The 18352-nt window shown below is 43.4% G+C and overlaps 1 protein-coding gene across 1 annotated transcript; it reads left to right on the forward strand.

The window, feature by feature from the left end:
• The first annotated feature begins 7675 nt into the window (after nucleotides 1–7675).
• On the forward strand, nucleotides 7676–15029 carry LOC119164763 (vitellogenic carboxypeptidase-like). The gene is made up of 4 exons (XM_037416970.2): nucleotides 7676–7851; nucleotides 10566–10755; nucleotides 11932–12259; nucleotides 14054–15029. The coding sequence occupies exons 1-4, from the start codon at nucleotides 7748–7750 to the stop codon at nucleotides 14908–14910; spliced, it is 1479 nt and encodes a 492-aa protein (XP_037272867.2). The 5' UTR covers nucleotides 7676–7747; the 3' UTR covers nucleotides 14911–15029.
• Nucleotides 15030–18352: the final 3323 nt, after the last annotated feature.

The following is an 18352-nucleotide window of genomic DNA, read 5'->3' on the forward strand; positions in this document are numbered from 1 at the left end:
AAATACGTCTTGCTAAAGGTTCTCTGACCCTTCAAGTTCGATTGCATAGCGAAGGCTGGTAGTTGGGTCAAGAGAATCGTGCGAATAAATGTTCTAGAAAATGAGAGAGTCGACATTTGAACACTTCATAATGTACAAGCGGAACACTTACGCAGCCAATGCGCAATTTTAACTTTCACTTTGCGAGGCTGATCCACGAAAAAAAAAAGTTCGGAAATTGTTGCACTCTTGTCACTCAAGAAAAAGAAAAAAAAATTTACTGGACCGAGTTATGGACGCGACAATGAAATATTGAAGGCTTTCATCCTAAAAGGCTGACTGACGTCTTCACTTCGTGGCATAGCTGACTCCGCTGCACTGTGATCACGGCTTGAACGATCGCCGACTTGCTGAGATTATACAGTAGTGTTTGTTGCAGCTTCTGCTTTACGCGTGTTCAATGACGTCGAAGGGTTGCGGAAAACGCAAAGTACAATGGGACATTGTGTAATGAAGGCTGCTGTTTATATACGGCACTTCGACGACTGGCGTTCGTTTTTACGTTGCGCAGGAGTAATTGTAAGTGTTTTGTAGCGCTTAAATGGGACCAGGTGGGGGTGGGGGAGGAGGAGGGAAGTGTGTGCTATGGTTAGCAAAGCGATCTATCAGGCTACCATTTTTTTTGCTTAATAAACAAGTACTATGAAAGCGGAGCCATTTTTCAGAGAGAGAGAGAAATTTTATGCAGAGCTGGGAATGTTCGGCTTTTTACCTGACATGCTATACTTCAGGTGCTGGCGGAAGATTATGATGTATACACTGATAAACTTTCATAACTGTGCAAAGCGGCGTTGTTTGACGTATAGTGACTTCAAGTTGGGTGCATGATCTTTGATATCTATTGGTACGGCCGCTTCCTTAGAAAAATATCATGAGTACTCAGGAGGCCAGGGTATCATGCATCCGCAAAGGGAACAAGGTCTAGCGATTGAGAACGCAAACTGTTGTGCACCCTATACCCTAAATATTGGGGTCTTTTCACAATGGCTGCTGGTCGTATGGAAGCATACGGTAATACCTTATAGTCACAAGCATCACACAGCATTTTTCGGTGTTTATAGCCGGTCAATGTGTACGTCATAACATAGTCATGTGGTCAACGTGGCAAAATAGCGGTCTCGTAGACTAGAAAACCAGCTTGGCGATTTGCATGGTGCACTATTGTCTTACTTATTGTGCGATGCACCAGTGCTGCTGAAACATTTGATTTCTTAATGCACTGCCTTCGGCAGAAGTTGTGCGCCTGCGACAGTAGTTTGAAGCATGAAAGACATGTTAACTTTCCTTAAAATGTTCAAGTACGATGAAAAAAAAAAAGATTTCAAGTTAGCTGAACTTAACAACAACGAGAGCCATTTAGCGAATGAAGAACGGTGTTTTCTTTGTTCTTAGAACAATGGTCTGAATTGAGTTAGATTCACACAAATATCGCTAATTCCATTAAAATATTTGGAGGTGTAACAAATATTGCTACTTCTGAGAAATCTTTTTGGATGACTTGACTTGCGATTTTTATGGACTTCTTTTGACGAATTCAGTTATATAAAACGCATGTGGCTCAGGCGTTGCTGTTTACAACCCTTGTGCCCTTGAATAAGCAAGCAACTGTGTATGTGCTGCAAGGCTCGCACGAGACGCCCTCTTGACCACAACAGCACTCATCTTACAGTGCACTCTCTTCTCATGGAGATTAGCGGGTGGCAAGGTGTCGATTAGTTACGTGGTGTGTGCATTTGTATTATTACCGAAAAATCTGTCCGAGATAGAAGCTGCAGACGGAGTTGAGATCCGAATCTAATACTAAGTTTGGCGGTTTAAAATAGATTCCCTTTACATGATAGAAAAAATGAAGCGTACTCCGTATTTTGCTAAGGTAATAGTTAATTGGAGATAATTTCTTCAGGTGCCCGCATGATGAACGATAATGCATAAAACTCAAAAGCGGAAATCTGCCTATATGTAGAGAATAGGTGTCGTGCGTGCGTTAGGAACTGCCACGACGGGAGGCCTGAGAGGGTATGGGAGAGGGAGATACAGGCGGTGGCAAGATACAGCGTCGTGTTTGGTCACTTTGCGTGCACTACTTTCATTTATTTCTTACATATCAAAACACGCTAAATTGTCATGAAAGAAAATAGGAGGTAAAGAACGGCAGAAAGGTTAACCAGTTTATATGCAGCCGGTTTGCTACCCTGCGCATAGGAGTGTGATGGGTGAGATGAAAGAAAGAGAGGAGAGAGGGAAGAGAGATAAACAGAGCACATTAAGCAGCACACGCGCGCGCACTCAGTCACAGTCCAGTCTTGTTTTTCGTGGTGTGTGACATTGCTGTTACAGTCGCTTGTATAAGTACGTGTCACATAGGAATGAAAAATCCATGGAGTCCTAATGCGGTGCGTATGTTTCTTTTTGCGGTGCGTATCTTTTTTTTTTTTTTGTCCTGAGGTGAACGCGACGACAGAATATGCGTGAAAAGAGAATGTGAGCTCCATGAGTGCAGGCATTTTTGCTTAGATGAATGGTGGCGGAGAGTACGCACAGCTTACCGCCTTCAGACTGATGCCGCAGGAGCTTTTGTGGGCGCTTGAAGGAAACGACACCGGGGGGTCAGAGATTGCAGTGCGTTCAGGGCGCCCATTGCAAAGAGCGACCAAGTTCTCTGCGGCACGCGCTTAGCTAGTCACAGCAGTGCAGAATGCGTCCATAGTAATAAAATTTTGATTCAGAGAACTACGAGGAATGTACTGCTTATTCCTCGGTGACAACTTAAAAAAATGAAGGCTTTTTGAAGCGGTTTTTGTCCACGCGGTGTGGTGGAAAAGGGTTTTTTTGCGCAATGGACATACTATATCATAGGTAAGTACATGGACATAGACAAGAATGAACGCGCCTGGATTTGTGACCATCGGGGCTTGTTACTTAAGTTTTGGTTCTTGATTGTTAGCTACAGACAATGAAAGCAAGGGCATGTGCACGCCCAGTAGCGACCACCGTGATGGAGTCACAGGAATGCAGCACGTTGCGACACTTGTCTTGTGCGCAGATGAAATGGCTCACGCATCAAAGTCAAGTTAATTGCGGCCATGCGGCCTTCCTGCAAAATGAAGGCCTATTCCAGACAACTCAAGTCTTGTGGACAACAGGATTGCGAAAAGCCCGTTTCTTTTTAGGGGTGAAGCTCCTTATAGCGGCACTCGTTCGTACCTCGTAGCCGTTGTAGTATGTAACAAGTATAACATTTTGACCTCCAAGGTGGTACCGGTGAAAGATTTCTTTTGTGCGTTGTTGAACAATAAAAAATAGTGTTCAATGTACATGCCAAAGGTTGCTAATGGAGAATGAGAAGCAGGAGCATTCGGCTTTTAGTTAACGCGCACGCTGCAATCCCCATTAGCAGTCAGTGGCATGTACATTGAGCACTATCTGACAAGAAAGGGTTGCTACGTTATACTTGCTGGGTGTAACCTCCTTAGTTTTAGATAGGTTTAGCGAGCGTTGAGCCGCAGGGCCACGGACACAATGAACTAGTATACACCAAGAATGAACTCGAGGTAGTTAAAGGTGGAAAGTAGATACGAAGCGCAAGCCATAAGAAAGTAAAAGACGAATCCTCCTGTCTCTCATTTCCCATTAGCAGCCATTGGCATGAACTTTGAGCACTGTCTGACAGGAAAAGGTTGCTACGTTATACTCGCTGGGCGTAACCTCCTTGGTTTGAGAAAGGTTTAGCGAGCGTTGGGCCGCAGTGCCATGAATACAGTGAACTAGTATATACCATGAACTCGATGTGATTAAAGGTGGGAAGTAGACCCGAAGCGCAAGCCATAAGAAAGTGTGCGTATGCCACCTCTCGTTTAGTCCTTGGAATGTCCGCTGGATGGCGAAGCTTTTATATGGGGAATATAAGATGAAAAGATGCGAGATGGTGGTACTTGGAGTGTTGAATAATTGGACGAACGGACACACAAACAGATGCATGAATGGACGCATGAACGGACGCAGGGGCGGATGAATGGGCGAACGCAGGGACGGATGCACGAACAGACGCACCCACGAACGGGCGGATGGACGCATGGACGGTCACACAGACCGACGCATGGACGGACGGACGGAAGCAAGAACGAATGGACGGACGAATGCTTCGCTCCACGCTCCATCATTCACTCCGTAGATATGCTGCATTTTTTTTTCTCCTTTTGTCTTCTCATGTTAGCCTTGATCGCTCCAAGGATTTAATACAGCTCACCAACTTCTTTATGGTCTCAAAACCTTCCTTACAGATAACCCGAGAGCGAACTTCCTCGTTCAGAGTTCAGGCAAAGAGCATCAGCGTCACACACGTGCTGAGGCATTTCGGCTGCATTGAGTGCCAATTGAACAGTGCGATATGGTGAGAGGCCGACGACTCGGCTTCACAACGCGCTCTACAACCTGGTTTCCGCAACAGGCTCTTGCTGCGTTTGCGTGGTGAACTCCCAGCTTGTTTGAGGGAAAAAAAGACAGCCAGTTTTATTGGCTGACGGCGCAGTCGCCATCGCGCGACTGTGGGGCAGAACACGGGGAGGGGGGAGGGGGGGTCTTTTCAGGGCTGCGCTTGCTTCCGCTATAGGCGCCTTCCTCGACAGCGGAGCTTGGTCCGCATGGAGCCCATAGCTACAACACAATCGCAATTTGTATCGTATAACGAAAGGTTGGCTGCTCAGGAGAAAAAAAATGTTCTTGCTTCTGGGGTCAAAGTGAGGACTAGTGCCTTACTAATGCACCAGTCTTACAACCACATATGTCCAAAAGGCTGAGGATCACGCAGTGCCAGAGCACATAAGTAACTTTTTATGCTCATAAGAGCACACAGGTTTGTTATTAATAGGGCAGGGGCGTAGTTTCGCTACAGCACCAACAAGGTTCTTTCTTCTTCCTGATTTTCTCCTCCTGAAATACGATCAGAACGCTGTGTGAAGGTGGCGTAGCAGGGGTCCTCGTGCCAAATCGATAATCGCGCCATCATAAGAACCAGAGGCGCACTAACAGTCATGATCTTTACTCTCATGTTGATGTTACCTTATATTCACCCATTGTGACATCATTCACATCATTTCTCTAGCGGCATGTGTACGTTTTTTCTGTCCCAACCTTCTTTCTAACCTTATTTCCCCTTTCTCAGTGCAGGATAGACAACCGCATTTTTTATTGGTTTACCTCCCTGTCTTTCCTCCACCTGTCCATCTTCCTCTCTCCAGCTTCCCTTCTCACAACTTATCTCTTGACTGCTCCTCAGCACTTATGCTGTTTTTTTTTTTTATCTGTGTCAGCCTCTCTCAAGATCGAATAGCACACGAAGCGAAACTACTCATGGTTGGTTAATATGACAGAATAAACTAAACAGCTTAAGGAACATCCGTTGTTCTCTTGCAACCGGAGCTGAAAAAGATACGCTGTGTGTGCAACTGATAAAAAAATAACAAGTTATATTAGTCTGCTGACCATACTACTGACATAGAAACCATCGTGATGGCGTAACTAAACACAACACGCAGGAAGAAATAGACAAGGACAACTGCAAGCTACCAAGTGGTTTTATTCAAGGAAGATTCACACTTTATACGTCAACACACTGCGACTTACTTGTTGGTTTTTTGTCTTGGTTCTTGTTTTTTTTTTTTTTTTTGCTGTGGCGGTGCCTTTGCACAGGGTGTTGATGTATAAAGGTGTGGATCTTCCTTGAATAAAACCAGTTGGTAAATTGCACCTATCCACGCTTGTTTCTTCCTGTGTGTTGTGTTTAGTTGCTTCCTCGCAATGGTTTCTATGCCAAAGCTCCAACTCGCCCAACAGTCAACTCTTTTGAAGAACTGCTGGCACTTTGCAGTGTACTCGCTCATATTGGCTTTCACTGCTATATTTTTTTGTTTATGTCTTCGTTCCCACAGCCAGTTTATTGAAATCATTGATCCAACATGCCCAGATTGTGGCTCCGTATCTACGTTAGACCACATGCTCTGGCAGTGCCCCTCATCACGCCATTCTCGGCACAAGACTGAAGAGGTATCTAGCCCTGCGCTCAGGAGCTCAGAACTTGCACATCAACTCTGGGCTTTCCAGAGGGCCCACGACGCGGCGGTGAGGCTCGGCCTACCCGTTCCGACGTGGGAGCGGCCCGTTGCTCTACCTCCTTGAGGTAGTGTTCCTCAGGACCTCAATGAAGTTCTGTGCCTGCCTGCCTGCCTGCCTGCCTGCCTGCTTTCCTGCCCGCCTGCCTGCCTGCCTGCCTGCCTGCCTGCCTGCCTGTCTGTCTGTCTGTCTGTCTGTCTGTCTGTCTGTCTGTCTGTCTGTCTGTCTGTCTGTCTGTCTGTCTGTCTGTCTGTCTGTCTGTCTGTCTGTCTGTCTGTCTGTCTGTCTGTCTGTCTGTCTGTCTGTATGCGCAACACTGCAATGCATACATAGTGCGTATTCGATGAGCGGTTGCCGATACTTGCAAAAGCCCCCCTTTTGCTCTATACAGTTCATCGTCGTCAATATCGGCATCACTACGCCCACTGCAGGACAAAGGCCTCTCCCGTGTTCCACCAGTCAACTTGGTCCTGTGCATGCTGCTGCCATTTTATACTCGCAAACTTCTCATAATCCCATTTGTCCACCTGACTTTCTGACTCCTCCGCACTCGCTTGCCTTCTCTTGGAATCCAGTCTGTGATCCTCAATATCATCGATTATCTTTCCTTCGCGCTACGTGCCCAGCCCATGACTATTTCTTCTTGGTTTCGACTATGTCCTTAACACCCGTTTGTTCCCTGATACACTCTGCTCTATTCTTGTCCCTTAGGGTTTACACCTATAATTACCTTGCCGTTGCCCGCTGCATCGTCCTTAACTTAAGTTAAACCCTCTTTGTGATCCTCTAGATTCCTCCTCCGTAGGTAAGCATCACTAATATGCAGCTGTTATACCCCTTCCTCTTCAAATCGTATGAGCATTTAAAAACAGCAAGTGCTTCATAACTCTAGGCTGTCCAAAATGTATTCCATGTTTAAAATTTCAGAATGAGGAAGAAAAAGTGACTTGTGAAGTGATTATTTTTGCTTCTTTGAGTGCTCCAGTACATTTATCCCGATAAACGGAAGCGCCCGACTACATCACCTCCTCAAATAAGTCTAAAAAAAAGTTTGCCAAACACTGAACAAGGTAAAAAGTAAGCTAGAGTATAAGAACCCGGCAGCGCAATATTTCCAATTAGCTGCAATATTGTTAAATACATAAGTGGATGTTACAAAATAAAGTGGCCAAGACTAGACATAAAGAAATTTTTTATCTAGGCTTCTCCAATTATTGTTCAATAAATGCGCATGTAACGTACTTCTATTGTACAATAAGTGCACCTAAGGCAGGCATGCTTTCGTCCATAACAATGTCACAGAGAAACACACTTCCAAGCACAATGCCTAAAATATTACCCTTCGAATTTTGTGAGAACACTGTTAATTGTTCTTATAGATTTTGACAACTGTCCATGTGTTCACACAGGAATTCGGGCTGGTATACTATTGAAAATGAACAATAGAACTCGAACAAAGCCCTGACTTTTTGGTGTAGAACAGGTGCTACGCGCTGAACAAGTGAATTAAGATTTTTTTTTCTTCCGGAGACGTAAATAGAGAACAGCTGAGAAAACGCAAAGCCGACATTACTCTTACTTGGCTGTGAGGCAGAAAACGATGAAATTTCTTGAAACTACCGTGATACTGTTGATTTTTATTCTAGCAGAGACACGATGTGATTCCCGTGGTGGGACGAAGGGACAATGGCCCCAGGAACCAAGGTATGAAACCGTCTACATGTATTGCGACAGGCTAATTTAATGCAATATCTGGAAATAACAGCACCAAATGGCCACTTTTTTCACCTTCTCAAGCGCCTTGCCTGTATGCAAACCTAAGCGACTGTAATTTGCCGGTTGTTGAGCAAAATACATCGTCGTAATAAATCACGATGAACTATTACTTTACATTGTTTCATATTGCGAATAATTTGTAGCGGTGGTTTATAAATACTACCTATTTTTGCACATGTTTATGATTTTTGCTGAAAACAGCAGGCATTTTCGGTTATGCACCTACGCAAAATATTATGGAAGTAGTATGCGGTACCAGCTCTTGTATGTTTGCTACACAAATGTGCAATTTGCACATGCTTTGGCAGCAATCGTGCATCGTCGAGCGTTGTTTTTTTGCTCCTCACTATAAAAAGTTGGAAGTGCTAATTTTGATAAAGTACCCTACTGCGGAGAGAATTTGTTCACATTATTTACGCTAATAGACCTTAAAACCACATGCCTGCGTTGGCAGAGCCTTCGAAATTATCGGGCAACATGAATTAGAAGAAAAAAAAAACACAGTGGGCTTAAGCGAGATAGAGTATGAGAACAAGATTTACAATTATATTCAATATCATGGTCAGATCAAAATAAATCAATATGGGAAGTCAGCCTGTGCTAAGCGTACGAAAATATAGTTACTCAGAATGAGGCTAATGATTCCGATTATGAAATAAAAGTTTATCCAATCCAATGAGAAACAAGTTAGCTTACAAGGGCATGTTGGTCGTTGCGCAGAAGCCTGAGATTAGCAAATTTCTAGCACGAGCAGCAGGCAGGTTATAAGAAAACTTTACAATTGTTGCAACATATTGACTCCAACATATGATGCATAAATATCGAAGTTAAGGTCAAGATCAGAGGACGAAAATATGCAGTCGACATGAGGTTGTACAGCATGCGCTGAAATTTAGTGCCTGGACATATTTTTCCTCATTATGTACCACTCAACGTTCCACTCAAGAGCATGTGATTGAACACTAAGTGATGATTGGTCCGGAAACAAACAGGGCCAGCCGTTTCTTTTCTTTTTTTACTTGACTCTGGGTGAAACAAATGAATCTGAACTGCCCGCGTAATGTGTAGGTCAGGCAGTCATGGCGTCAGTTAGGGCACCGGAAAGGTGAACGGTGGACGCCAAACGCAACGCAATACGACAACTATAGTTTATTGATATAGAGTGACGAAATTGGGATTGCAGGTGAAAGCCGAATTAGTTCCAACTAAATACTGTAAATTAAAGACCATTTAGAAAGTCTTTCAACCTGTCATAGAGACACGTGAAATAGGCCGTGAATAATGACTGATGATGACGAAAAATAGGGAGTTTTGAAGGCTATGCGATGAGTGTTGCTGATAATCTTTGGCGCATGCAGGGAGCTAAAGAAAGATAACACGAAAAGGGAAGCGCTGGGGAGTTCCGAAACGGTAAAGCTGTCGCGATGAAATTAGTATATATGCAGCACAATATTTGATTATTTCCTATAAAGAGTTAGAACATATCCCAGAGTGGGACTTTTATCTTGCAGTCAACAATGATCTAGATCGTCTGAATGCATCACACTGCCAGCACCTTTGAAAAATGAGCATATACAAAAAAAAACTAACAGCATATCCACAGAGTGAATGATGATGAGTGGGGCAAAGCCTCCGTCTGCCCGTCCATGCTTCCGTCCGTCCGTTCATTCTTGCTTCCGTCCGTCCGCGTGACCATCCGTGCGTCAATCCATGCGTCCATCCGTGAGTCCATCTATCCGTGCGTCCCTCCGTCCGTACGTGCACGCGTCCATCCATCCGTCCATCTGCTAGTCTGTTCGTCCATCCGTGCATCCGTCCATGGGTCCTTCTAGTGAACACTCCAGGTACCGCCATATCCCATCTCGCAACTCATGTGGCACATATCTGCTCTACAGCGGGTATGTGCCATCGGTGGCTACGTACTACTCCATACATGCGGAGGAGTGACAGACCTACGCCATAAGGAGCTTCGCCCCTGAAGCATATTCTCAAGTACATCAGCGCTTAGAAAATCATGATTTGATTCACAATGCCACATAGTGTACCGACCTGCCTAAAAGAGCCAAGCGAGTATAGTACATGGCAAGAGCGCTGGCTTCAACATTTCCACATGATTGGGCCAGTTGCAAAGGGGAATGCAAACAATGAAAGTGATGCGATAAAAGAAAACTCATTTCACCATGCGTACCGGCGAAATGATTCTCGCAATCACAATGAGCTGTACATTCAGCACGAATGCTCTATGCAGGTGCAGAGCTGGAACAATGCCACAGTCAGAGGAGGTATCGAAGCTTAAGTCGTGTGCTTCACCGCATGATGACGGAAATCCCGATGACCACCGTCGCTGAAAGCATGCGGAGCTATTGTCATTGACGCTTTGTTTCGAACACAATATTCCCCCAACGGAAATAGACATGATGATAGTTGCATTCCCAAGTGAATTCTTTTTTTTTGGTTAGAGGAAACATGTAAAGCAGATACATGAGCAGATAAATGTGAAGTCCTATCCACTTACACTGTCCGGGTCTTCGAGGTGCTTGAAAGCAGCTTTTAAACATTAACGATTTCTCACGACTTTACACAACCATGTTTTCCAGAACTTGTCTTACGTTTGGATCATGTGCAATGTGTTTCTATTCTAGCCCGAGCTCTGAGGATCTGCTGCTCCCGGTCACGAACGACTTCGTAAACCTGGATAAGATCGAACGTTTAAGAAATGCCAGCCGAGTAACACTGCCAGGACCCTGCTCACATCTGGATGCGTTTTCTGGATTCATCCCAGTAGACGGCGACAATTCTACGTTCTTGTTCTTCTTACACATCAAGGCAGAGGCAAGATATACGCAAAATAATCATATCTGTTTTGTCCTACCTTTCTAGTTTGAATATAATGCTGTGAGCATATGAATACTACTACTGCTGCTGCTACTATGAATAATAATAATAATAATAATAATAATAATAATAATAATAATAATAATAATAATAATAATAATAATAATAATAATAATAATAATAATAATAATAATAATAATAATAATAATAATAATAATAATAATAATAATAATAATAATAATAATAATAATAATAATAATAATAACAATAATAATAATAATAATAATAATAATAATAATAATAATAATAATAATAATAATAATAATAATAATAATAATATCATTTTTATTATTTTGTGATTTGAGTGTATTGATGTTCGTCATTCTCTGTATGTCCCACCCCTCTAACAGCCGAAAGGCTAACAGTATTCGGAAAATAAATAAACAAATATGTAACACCTCTGTCTACAAGGTGTACACGTCACGATCCGGTATATGCATGAACCCCTCATTTCAGCAGAACAAACACAAACATTCTTTTTTTTTCAAGGACGGTGACCAAGTGAAATTTTAGACATGTAGTGAACGAACTTTCTTAAATTACTACGCTACCCGCATTCAGTGTTGTGTTTTAAGTTTGTATACTATTTTCAACAATATTGTGGAAGTTACAACCCTGTATTTATTTTGATGTACTACGTCGTACGTGTGCATTCCGGAGTTTTGAGGGAAAGTTCTCGCATTCATTTTTATCGTTGTAATATATTTTGTTATTGAATTTTAATTTTTCTTTCGTGAGTAATATGACTGCCCTTCCTGCACGAACCAAATGTTGGTCTGCAGTATATTATAGATAAATATTTAAATAAAAAAATTACAAATTGGATTCCAAGAGAAGGCAGGTGGGTGAGGGGGAGGCAGAAAGTTAGGAGGGCAGGTGAGATTGGAAAGTTTGTGGGTATAAAGTGGCAGCAGCAAGCACGAGACCAATTTGACTGACGGTACATGGGATGGCGCCTTTGTCCTGAAAGTAGGCGTAGTCAGGATAATGACGATGATGATGATGATGATGATGATGATGATGATGATGATGATGATGATGATGATGATTGTAACCAATGCATTCAGCGTTAAAGTTGCATGTGATTTCTTCTCGCTCACACTATCATTACAGAACAGCTCTCGCGAGAAGCCCCTTCTATTGTGGCTACAAGGTGGTGTCGGGGAGTCGTCCCTTTACGGCCAGTTCCTCGAAAACGGTCCTCTCGGCATCGACGCTTCCGGGAAGTTGTACCGCAGGAGGCACAGTCTGCTGAATGACTTCAACATCATCTATCTGGATCAACCGGCTGGTGCAGGCTACAGCTTTGATACGAAAGGCAATTATCCAGCGACGCTCCAGCAGGCTACCACGCATGGCATCAGATTTCTCAGGCGTTTTCTGAGAATTTTCGAGGAGTACCGAGACCGAGACTTCTTCATCGCGGGAGAATCCTATGGAGGTAACGCGATTTCGTGTTTACTCCAGGCTCTTGTTCTCACTGGAGAACAATTGATGGTCTTCTGTTTCACTGACGAGTGTCTGTACATCAATTGTACCCTCTGTCGTAAGTGGATCAAACGGCCCATGGTATGCTATAACTTATACTCACACATAGATAGATAGATAGATAGATAGATAGATAGATAGATAGATAGATAGATAGATAGATAGATAGATAGATAGATAGATAGATAGATAGATAGATAGATAGAATTAGGCGAACCACAAAAAAAGAACAATCGAACAAGCTGTACAGATGCACGAGATACTAAACATGATAATCCCATGATGTATTGCTTGTGTGAAGACTCGACTCGCAAAAACGTTTCATTGGTCCAACTGTAAGCAGGCACGTGTCGGGAGTAATAATACACGTGATAAGCAGTGGTTCTAAATATCAAAATAATAAAAGAAAATGTTTTATATCTACTATAGCTCCCGTTTTTGTATGCGCGTGTGATACTAGAATAAGTGGTAAAATTAATTTTGAAAATATTACAGCTGTACAAAGAGGCGATGCCGCTTTCATAGCTTAGCGCCTGAAGAAACAAAATTTCATTCTTTCTACCATTCTCCCAATAAGCGCCTCGTGTACAGCAATAACGTCGAGCAATTTTCTCTTTGTATCTCTCTTTCTGAAGTTCATGTTCCATGGCGATGCAATAAATCAGAAGGGGAGTGTCACATCTCTAGAATCCATGGAATGACCTTTTAAAAATATAATTTCGAACAATGAAACTATAGAAAAAAATTAGCACTTGTTTGTTTTTTGGCTATATGTTCAAACCTGGTGCAACAGCTCCATAGACTAAAGCTAGCCCTTTGGGAACATAATCCCATCACATATAGAAACACACGCACCACTTCCAAGTATGATGACGCATTAGAAAAATTACGCTCAAGTAGCACCACACCGCTTTGTGTTTGCGAGGCCTGTCCCGTAATATATATATATATATATATATATATATATATATATATATATATATATATATATATATATATATATATATATATGTATATATATATATATATATATATATATATATATATATATATATATATATATATATATATGTATATATATATGTATATATATATATATATATATATATATATATATATATATATATATATATATATATATATATATATATATATATATATATATATATATATATATATATATATATGCATTTCTTTTCACGGCGATGTTTCTTGCGGATTTCGAAGTATACCTTGGTTATATTAGAATGTGCTCTACGACAGCGTCGCCCTAGCGCTTGATACACCTTTCTCCTATTCCGTAGACTACACCTCAGTTTGATTGGAGACATGCGAATATGACGTGGGCAACATACGTGTAATGTTCATGTTCTCGTGAACTAGTTATAGTACCGTGTCACTCATTTTGGTTTCGAAGCTTCATAATATTTTGTCGGAAATTGCAAATGCTAGTAGCTCCACCATATGAAAATAATAGGTCCGCTTCATAATTATTTTAAGGTAGATGAGGGTTGAGAATTCAACCTGTAGTAAACAGCATGTTCTACGCCTTTCAAACTCAAGTTCAGGCTGATAGCAGTGACCCACAGTTGGGCTAATAATTCATGCAGAGAACAATGAGGCCCTGTTCACCATTGTCAAAACCCATATGCTTCTAGGGTGTTTTCAAAGCATTTTATTAGCTCCGTCTTTCTTGTATAAGTGCGCTGTTATAGAAATTTCTTTTTGTTTTTTGTTTTCTTTGCAGCAAGGTCAGCTATAGGACTGGCGCAGAGAGTGCTGACCCGAAAAGTAAAAGATCAGTTTCCACTACACCTGAAGGGAGTGATGCTCGGCGTCGGCTTTGTCTTCCCGCTGGTGGACATGATCAACTCGGCCAAATACCTGTACTGCTCTAGCCTATTAGACGAACAAGGCCGCGACAGCTTCGATATGCAAGTCAAAAAGATTAAGTACATGGTCACGGTACGAAACTTTACCGCAGCTGCGGAAATGCTGAGGCAAACGGTGTTCGACATGCACCCAGCCGGCAAGAAAAGCTGGTTCGAGTTACTCACTGGCTTCGAGAACCACGGAAGCATCGTCAAAGCAGCAATACCAACGGAAGTTCACAAATACCGGGAATACGCTAACAGCGGAGAGTTCAAAAAGTGCCTTCACGTTGCCCCTTCCAGAAGCCTCGACGCGACCAGGACGGAGCTTGCAATGAAGCTATCTGAGGGAGAATTCTTCGCTAAGAGGACATCGACCTTGGTTCACGTACTCAACAACGTTCGCGTACTTTTTTACACGGCACAGCTTGACTCTGTTTTCCCGGCGAGTAAAATGGAACGCTTGTTCGGTAGGTTGCACTGGAGAGGCTCGGCGTTGTTCAGGCAAGCCGCTAGGAAGGCCTGGTACCAAACTACTCCCCGCCATGCCCGTAAGGTGCTTCTGGGATATGAGAAAGTGGCGGGCACGGTTATGTACAACACGGTACTCTTCGCTGGCCACCAGGTATCATTCGATCAATCGGCAGCTGTAAGCGACCTGTACGCCCGGTTCCTGAAGTTTACATTCAGGCCACCTCCCAGAAAATGCGAGGAAAGCATGAATCCTTGCTGATTTGACACCGTTCGATGTGGTCGGTGCGCCCCTGCGAATTGCGCTGAGGGCTATTTTTGACATTTGTTGTGTTGCAACAAGCAGTTGAGACGCACAATAAACAACTTTCGTGACATTTAGCAAGCTCCGGACCAATTTGAAAAGTCTCAACGATCCTTCTAATGCCGAAAATTGCCCTGATAAGTTTGAATTGATTGCCGTTAAACCTTTCTTATCGATTTCCTGGATGAGTGGTTGTGCTGTTCCCATACGATTGTTTTATTGAAATATCTCCCTAGCAAGTCCACAGTGCGTCGTCTAAGTACAAACGGTTTGAGTTTTACAATATGAAATTTCTTCTTATTTATTGACAAAGCCCTTTTTTTTCTCTAAACTCACTGTTCAGCAAACAGAAAATAACCTTCCTTCCAATACGGTAGATCTGAGTTTCTTCACCCCCACAGCTGATTACCAATGATTGAATGGAATCAATGACCGAGTGAAACAACTTTATTGACGATACGGTATAAAGGAGGAAGTGGTAAGTGAAATAAAGCGAGACACTAGCGGTCTCTGGAGTTCCGTAGCAGCAACCTACTCGCTTCAAACCCGTGGGGGCACCGCTTTCCGCCGCTGGCGTTTCAGGATGTCAAGCACGTGCAGATCCACGTCTCTTCAGTTGCGTGACTCTCGGCTGATGATGTTGCTGGTGATGGCACTTGGCATTGCTGCTTGAGTACTGCCACAGAGACTACTCCTGATAACCTGTTCACGAAGAGAACCAGCGAGTTGCTGCGTTGGCGCCTACAGTGCCCCATAGAGAGAGAAATAACATTTATTTATACATCCAGCGTGTAGGAAGTCCCCGGCCTTGCAAGGCGCGGGTGTTCGATATCTTAAGATTACGGCTATTAGATTCCGATAATCTCAGAGCCTAGACCTCGAGCATGTTGTGCTCCGACTAGGCGACAGTTACTCGGGTGCCTCCGCACCCGTTAGACGGGTCGTCGGCTCCTTTTCTCCGTTGCTTCGACAAAGCCTCCTCAAGCCACTGGAAGGCCCTTACAGTGCCTCATGCGTGCTCGCCCATCTTGTGGCAGGGCGACGCATCCCTCTGATGCACGGGCGCGAACCGCTGGACTGACCTGCGTGTTATTCGCAAAGAGGCTCGTGTGGGGAACACTTTAGCGGACTCTTCCATTGTTTAAGATCTACTTTTCTAGGCCCAAGTTTACCCGCAAGTGATCATTGTTCGTGTTTTTCTTGCAATACGCGACAATAGTTCATTTGCTTATCAGAAACCTTGACACCCTCAATGCAGTCTGAGAAATAGAAAGAGAAAGAAAAAGTTTGCTCTCCCGTAATTGAGAGCAGATGTAAGCACGAAATGGCTACTGGCATAGGATATTGATCGGAAATAATACAGGCAGTTTCAAAATCCTAATAGGGCAGGCTCACAAGCGCAGAGGCCAAACCACTCAACTACACTCTTCATACGGACGCCATTATTTCATTTTAAACTATGCGGCAAGTCTTGGGCGTTGCACCACATTAATTTTATTACCGTGTATGTACATAGCGCCTCACGCCTCGCTAGCGAAATGGTTGCACTAATGACGTTATTAGTCGTTCCATGTAATGTGACGCCATTATATGGTAACGAGATGATATGCTGAACGGCGGCAAGCGAAAACAGGTATAGGTATAAGCTAACAATTATATGCGTGACTTACTTCAGCCCATCACATGACGCTATGTATGTCGCGGGTTCGCTTTATAACGTGCAAGTGTGATCGTGGTTGCAAGAATCTGCAATATAGCCAAGCTTTGCAAAAGCGTTGATTGATTGATTGATTGATTGATTGATTGATTGATTGATTGATTGATTGATTGATATGTGGGGTTTATCATCCAAAAACCACCATATGATTATGAGACGCCATAGTGGAGAGCTCCGGAAATTTCGACCACCTGGGGTTCTTTAACGTCCACCCAAATCTGAGAACACGGGTCTACAACATTTGCCGCCGCCGGGATTCGATCCCGCGACCTACTGGTCAGCAGCCGAGTACCTCAGCCACTAGACCACCACAGCGGGGCTTACAAAAGTGTCGGTGTACCGCAGTGGCCACCTACAGTATAGTGGCATGGCGTCATGATTAGCGGCATGGGCAGTAGTACATTCACAAACTGCACATGGTGCTTGCAGTTTCTGCTCTTCCTTAATAACTTTTTATTGCTGAGGTAATTTATTTTTTCTTGTGCATTAGTGATGACTACCATTATACGACGTCACAACAAGACAAAGCTCTGTTCGGAATAAACGTACATATTGATATCTATCGTTTCATTACGACCCAAGGAATGTACACACTGAGCTGGTTGGATGGTTGGTAAAAATGTTGACTGTGTTTACGGCAACTTGATGAACCGGACTAAGGTCTCCCACGTCGACCCATCCAGACTTTGCCGACTAGCCGCATCAAGGGCATGCTGAAAGGCCAGACTTCGGTAGGCGATCCCTGATCTGTGCAGAGGCCGTCCGAGAGAACATGGAGATAAATGTATATGCGTCACACTCCCAGAATGCGTGTTTCAGTGAGGCAGGTTGTACGCCACAGACCTTGCTGGAGCTGTCGTCCGTGATATACTTAAGGGTAGAACGTGATACGAGTTTGGATAAGAGTTCGTCTGTAGCTGTCACGCGGTAGTTGTTTGGGCTCTGCATAACTTTTGGGTAAACAAAGTGAAACTGACGAACCACATGGGAAGTCACGATTATTTCGTTTCAAATGGACACCCTGACCTTGTTTGCGCCCACTTCAAAGGCTTTACCGTACATTTCAATTGTGTCGTGAATATTAGGTGTGTAGTATTGGTAAGTTTACAGGAGACTGCATCCATGTGATTGGGGAACCAGATGATGGGGATGGGGGTTTTGCGAGAATAAATTATTGTGGTCTGTAAAACTCGCAAAGCGTTCATCGAAATTCCTCTCTTGGGGTATGTATTTACCAGCGAAATTCACTTCACTGCAGAACAACCTAAATGCGTGAGCCTGGTTCGAAATGAACAAAAAAAAAAAGGAAAACTAGGATGGATTGTGGAATGCGACGCTTTAACATGGGCTGAAAATATTTTTTCTTTACGTGTTTTAAAGCAATAAAAGCGGGTCGACCATATTGGAACTGAGCCACTCTCATTCTAGTTAGACATTGGAGTATGACATGGGCTTTGAATGACAGTAGAAATATGCGAAGGGCTTTTGTCCGGAGGTTTGAGACATGCAGGGCCCACAATGAAAACGCACAGATCTGTTAAGTGAGTGAAACAACTTCATTGTCAATTCAGCATTAAGGAGGAGGGGCAGGAGAATTAAAGTGAGATTCTAGCGTGCTCGGGCATCCCGGAGCAGCAGCATACTCACGTCAAACTCGTGAGGGCACCGCTTTCGGCCGCTGGC

The sequence above is a fragment of the Rhipicephalus microplus genome, chromosome 9 (assembly GCF_043290135.1).
Source record: "Rhipicephalus microplus isolate Deutch F79 chromosome 9, USDA_Rmic, whole genome shotgun sequence".
Lineage (NCBI taxonomy): Eukaryota > Metazoa > Arthropoda > Arachnida > Ixodida > Ixodidae > Rhipicephalus > Rhipicephalus microplus.

Excerpts from the sequence above, each read along its gene's own strand:
- LOC119164763 (XM_037416970.2), top strand. The coding sequence starts at position 7,748 with ATGAAATTTCTTGAAACTACCGTGATACTGTTGATTTTTATTCTAGCA. Across the intron at positions 7,852-10,565 it reads CAATGGCCCCAGGAACCAAG|CCCGAGCTCTGAGGATCTGC; the intron begins GTATGAAACCGT and ends TTTCTATTCTAG. Across the intron at positions 10,756-11,931 it reads TCTTACACATCAAGGCAGAG|AACAGCTCTCGCGAGAAGCC; the intron begins GCAAGATATACG and ends CTATCATTACAG.